This window comes from Vitis riparia, chromosome 11 (assembly GCF_004353265.1).
Source record: "Vitis riparia cultivar Riparia Gloire de Montpellier isolate 1030 chromosome 11, EGFV_Vit.rip_1.0, whole genome shotgun sequence".
Lineage (NCBI taxonomy): Eukaryota > Viridiplantae > Streptophyta > Magnoliopsida > Vitales > Vitaceae > Vitis > Vitis riparia.
Window position 1 is genome coordinate 6,259,156 of NC_048441.1, and position 5,465 is coordinate 6,264,620.

The 5,465-nt window shown below is 33.3% G+C and overlaps 1 protein-coding gene across 1 annotated transcript; it reads right to left on the reverse strand.

Annotated features, from left to right (window-relative positions):
* Positions 1-1,043: 1,043 nt before the first annotated feature.
* LOC117924724 (translation initiation factor eIF-2B subunit epsilon-like) lies at positions 1,044-4,956 on the reverse strand. Its single transcript, XM_034843446.1, is given in 6 exon segments — positions 1,044-1,496; positions 2,397-2,530; positions 2,533-2,710; positions 2,837-3,067; positions 3,525-3,706; positions 4,953-4,956. Coding segments are annotated over 6 exon segments (942 nt in total). The 3' UTR covers positions 1,044-1,283.
* Positions 4,957-5,465: the final 509 nt, after the last annotated feature.

Genomic DNA, 5,465 nt, shown 5'->3' on the forward strand with positions numbered 1-5,465 from the left:
TATCAAAATTTTCTTTCATATTTCATGATATTTCTATAAAATCCAACTATTGATATTTCCATGAAAACTAATATGTTTATCCTTACACATATTGAAACATGTTAGCATGATGAAAAGTGACCCACCTTTTGAAAGCCATTGAAGAAGGGCTTTTGGGTTTCTTAGTTCCTTATGGTAATCTCAGCTTCATCTCCTTAGAGGTTTCATGTGTATGGTGTGTAGGTTCTTGTGCAAGTGGGGGTGTTTTTAATATGGGAAGTGGTCTGGGAAAAAAAAAACCCAGATTTGACTAATTAAGGCATAAAAGTAGATTATTGGTAATAGGTACTATCTAAGCAAAATGAAAGAATCTACAACTCATATTCTTCTTCAATATGAAGTGGAAAGGCAACTTTGGGCTCTAATATTATCTCTATTCATGGGTTTCTTTGGTTTTGCCTTTATTTTAAGGAGGAAGTTTTGTGGGGAAGAGGATTTGTCCTTTTTTTTGGGGAGGGTGGTTGGCAGGAGGGGGGTTGGTTGGCTTGGGTTTATGGAAGGAGAAGAATAAAAAAAATTTAGAACTAAAAGATGTTTTCCATAAATCTAGGTGTCCTTTTTTCTCTGATAGGTAAATTTTTGTGCCTATTGAGACTTAAACCTAGAAACCTTCCCACAAACCCTCCCCAACCCTTTACCACTTGACCCAGGCCTCAAAGGATTCCTTAAATCTTTGTTTATGTGCTCAATGGATGCCTTTATGGAAGGAAGTATATCTTCATAACTTCTTGGATAGGGTGTAACTGAAGTGAGTATTCCTAGTGGGTGCAAGTTACTGGTTGGGGTTGAATTATTTTACTTTGTTGGGTCTTTGTATATGCACTTTGTACTAGGGTTCGCCCCCTTTATTAGCTTAATAGACATCCTTTATTATCTATTAAAAATAGACAAATGAAAATAAAGTTTCACCAGAGATCTATATATTTGAAAAATTTTAGTGAACACAATATTGGAGAAGTTGAAAATTATATCCATCAAAGAATCGACAACAAATATTCACCAAATAATAACCTGCTCAAATTCTGAAGTCTGGTGCATGCTTATAGAGGCCAAAATATGTTCTCAAATTTTGATTTCATCAGAGAAAAACAATTCATTTCATTGAATATATATATATGTATACAAAGGCACAATGTATTTCTGATGCCAGCTTATAGGGCACAAATTTTGTTTTCTTCAGAAACAAACAATTCTTTTCACTGAACTGTGCTCTATCTCTACATATATCTATATACATATAGATATCAGAGTGCATATGTGGGAATTTGTGTGCATGTGTTGCCCATGCAAACATAAATCCATTCTCCTGAAATGATCCAAAGTAACTCACAGAAATGAGCAAAACATACATCATCGACAAGCAATCCCTTGATGAAATGATGCCGCCAATGTTGATAGTCAAAATTGTCAGTGAAAATACTGAGGACTTCCGAGGAGCAGATGTCAATATAGCAATTCTGCAAAGAATAGATTAAGGACAACAAATTTTTTCAATCCATGCATCACAGCAAGAAAAGAGAGAGAGAGAGAGAGCAGAAAAAAAAAAAATCTGAGATAGATCTATCAATCCACAAAATCACTTGATCAACCATAGGTAAAACTAAAACCACAAATTCAGGTTGGCTCACTTCAACAAAAGTTGTTTAGGCACGATACTCAGTTTTTATTTTCAAATGTCAAATGAAATAAATTTTCAAAACCTTCCCACAGGCAAAACAACCCCATTATGGAGCCAACCAAGGTGATATTGTCGGACTACCAATTGGAACCCCAAAAGCCTAAGCTATTAGGAGCAATGCTATTTTACTAAGTTGTTTAGTAGAAGATTGAAGGAAAATAGAAGAGGATAACAAAAGAAAGATGAGAGACTGTTGCCCATCTCTATGGTGTGTATATATAAATATAGCTTGCCTCCATATTGAGGCATAGGGTATGTATATATAGATAAGCTTAATGCAGCATTGCAACCTTAGCAAATAAAGATCACAATAGGAGAAAAAGAACTTGCCTGTTCAGTTATGAGATAGAAAGAGGCAACCAATGCTGCATTGCTACCTTAGTAAATAAAGATCACAATAGGACGAAAAGAACTTGCTTGTTTAGTTATGAAATAGAAAGAGGCAACCAATTGATAATGAAAAAAGCCAATACTTGAAAACCTAAGCACTTCAAACACTTTATTTCTTCTATTACTTCATAAATATTTTCCTTGTATCATACCCAAGTTGTCAGGCTAGTTGGTAAGTCTTAGAGCTAAGCACCAGAATTACAAGAACATTGAACTCATTAATAACAAAGTACAATAGTAAATTTAAAAAAGAAGCCAGAAAATGTAAAAGGATTTTAGAGGAATGAACATGCTTGTCATTGTGGAGGGAAATTGAAGGATTGTCAGCTAGTAACATTTTCTCAAGAGATGAAGTCCCTTTCAAATGGTCTGCCTTATCCTCATAATCTAGAAGTTGCTTTGTGTAAGGATCAATTGCCATAACAGCTCATCAGTACCAAGTTGAGATTGATGAGTAATCGGAGAAGGCTTTGACCGTTTAATAACCATAGTCATTACAACATTATTATCCTTCTCCCTTCTATCCTTATGCTCTTGAAGTGCCTGTGTAAGTGACATGTTGCTTACTGTATCTCCAGTAATAAGGACGAAGTCTTCATGTATCTTCAGATTCAAAATCAAAAACATCAGAGGTCTATGGCACATTTTTCTCATCAATTTTTTTTCCAAGAACAACAATTTCAACATACATAAGTAAAGAACAATTTCTTAAAATGGTACTAGACATACCACATGCCGCTCGAAAATCAGACGCAGCGCATCACCGGCACTGACAGAATTGTGTGACTCTATTGTGGTGACATCAAAGTGTGGCAAAGAAAACCAATGGGAATTCTCCAAATAGTTGATAACCTGTTTCGAATGCACACAGCAAAAGACAAAAACCTCCTCAATCCCAATAGACTCAAGCCACGCTAAAGTGTAGTCTATCATGGGAACATTCACCAATGGCAGCAGTACCTTCCAACATCAAATTGGAAATCCACATAAAAATGTCACTAGAGTCGAATATGAACAATCAACCCCACCTTTCAACATCAAATACAAAACACTGAACATGAATTGCAGAATAACTTAATATAGTCAATGCACAACCTTTCAACATCAAATCCAAAACGTCATATCAGTGATATCACAAGAATTAAGAGTTGCAAACATGAATTGTAGAATAATTTAATGTAACCGGAAGCACATTCCAACATCACATTCAAAACCCAGAATCACAGATATCAACACTTCAACATGAATTGTAAAACAATTGAATGCAATGAATACATCTCTAAAGATGAATTTCAAAACCCAAATCAAAAGTAATAAAAGTTTGGGCAATAATGGAATATAAACAGTAATAGTGAAAACGGTTTGTACAAGTGCATTAGAGAGAGAGAGAGAAAGAGAGAGAGGTTTGGAAGTTTACTTTGGGGCGTTCAAGGGTGATGGGGCGGAACTTCTGGGCGAAGCTGTCCGCCAAGAGAATGGCCTGAAGAGGGACGTGGACAAGCTCTTCTGCATCTTCGCCTAGTTGATCCTTTTCTCTGAACCATTTGCTTTGATTACCTCTTTCTTGGTGTCTGAATGATGAATGATTGTATTGTGTTGCTCATGGAGAAACACAGAGTTTATGTGGTTTTGGGACCAGAAGGGACTCGGAGAAGTTCGATATAAGGTCAGGAGGGAGAAGGTTAAAAAGGGAATTTCCTTAAGGAGTGAGACTAGATAGTAGATTCCGTTTGGGTGTCCCTTTGCAAGCATTTTCTCGTAACAAAATTTTCAAAATCTTGTTAAAATATGATAAAAATTAAAAATATCTTTAATGGTGCTGCTTTTAAAGGTCAAAATTTTTTATCCCATAATATATTTTTTAAAAGGTATTATTTAAAATAATCTTTGACTTATGTTCAAATATTGATTAATTTATAATGACATTTCTAATAAAAGATTATAAAACTAATTATAATTATTTTATCATAATCAATTTTTAATTAGCCCTTAATCCAATTTTAGCAAAATAAAGACATTTTTAAGAAAATGTTAATTAAAGAGCTAAATTTATTTTAATGAACTACAAAACACAAGTCAATTTTCCTACAATATTCAAGACATTTCATTACTCTCATATAAAGCTTGAGTCTCTCTTCTTTTTTTTTTGAATGAAAATTTCAATTTAATGATCTTCTCATGTTTAAATTTCATTAGTATTTTTTTTTTCACTGTGATTTTAGTTTATTGGCGATTTACAATTATTTTTTTGGTTTCGAATTCCAACACGAGTAGCTAATTTTCCCAACACCAAAGATTGGTGAAGTTGAGGTTAATCTATATATATCAATTTAATCCCTTAATGGTTGATTTTCTCGATTTTTATTATACATGAATAAATTCTCTAAATTCCAAAAATAATGGAATTCGTGTAGATTTCTATGATATTCCATCCACGATCATTAGAAAGACGGAATTTTGTAGAATTAATTCATGTGAATAAATTAGGAATTGGTAGGGCCCAACATCCATGATATTTTCCTTGACAACAATGCCAATGAATTTTCTATTTGAGATCATATGACTTTGATCACTTATGTGATGCATGTGAGATATCTTACATTTATTATTGTGTACTAATATTGTTTTTTATAAAATCGCATTATTGTTCACTGCTAAGGTACACTCCCATTTCCTCCCTATTTATTTGTTATTCCTCAGTTCCATCGATTGATTGGCCAATTGTCATGTTTGTCAAACTTGATTAGTAGACCTAATTTTAGGGTTTAGAGAGGTGTTACAGTTTATCATTTTACCTTTCTAATAGGAAACATGATCCTTGGATCTAGACTTGGTTTTCACAGACCCATCTCTTCTTTTCGGAGTTAGACTTAAGGTTTTATTTCCTATTTTGTTTTCCCTTTAAAAATAAAACAAAAATAAGTGTTGACTACAATTTTTTTTTTTTTTAAATAAGTTTTTTTAGAAATAAAAAATGAGTCTCGCCATCGAGTGGGAACACAAGTGAAAAATATGGGTTCACAGTATAGGAGACACATATTATCACTATTTGCAAGAGGTTTCATGACCAAATACATGACACTATTAGAATAGAGTCTTTACATTGGAATAGACACGTGATACTTTAATTTCTTACCAGAGAAAGACCCTCGATTTCTCATTAATCTTCTTAACGTAATAATTGGTTTTATGTTTTTGTTTTTTTGTAGGATATAGGAACCATTGGAAGACCAAAGGAGTAACAAAAATTGATTTATTTTTTGTTTAAAAGAAACATGTCACCCACTAAATCGTCTCTGATTCTCTTATTTCCTTTTTGAAATTATTTTGTCATAATATAGTTCTTATTTATTTCACT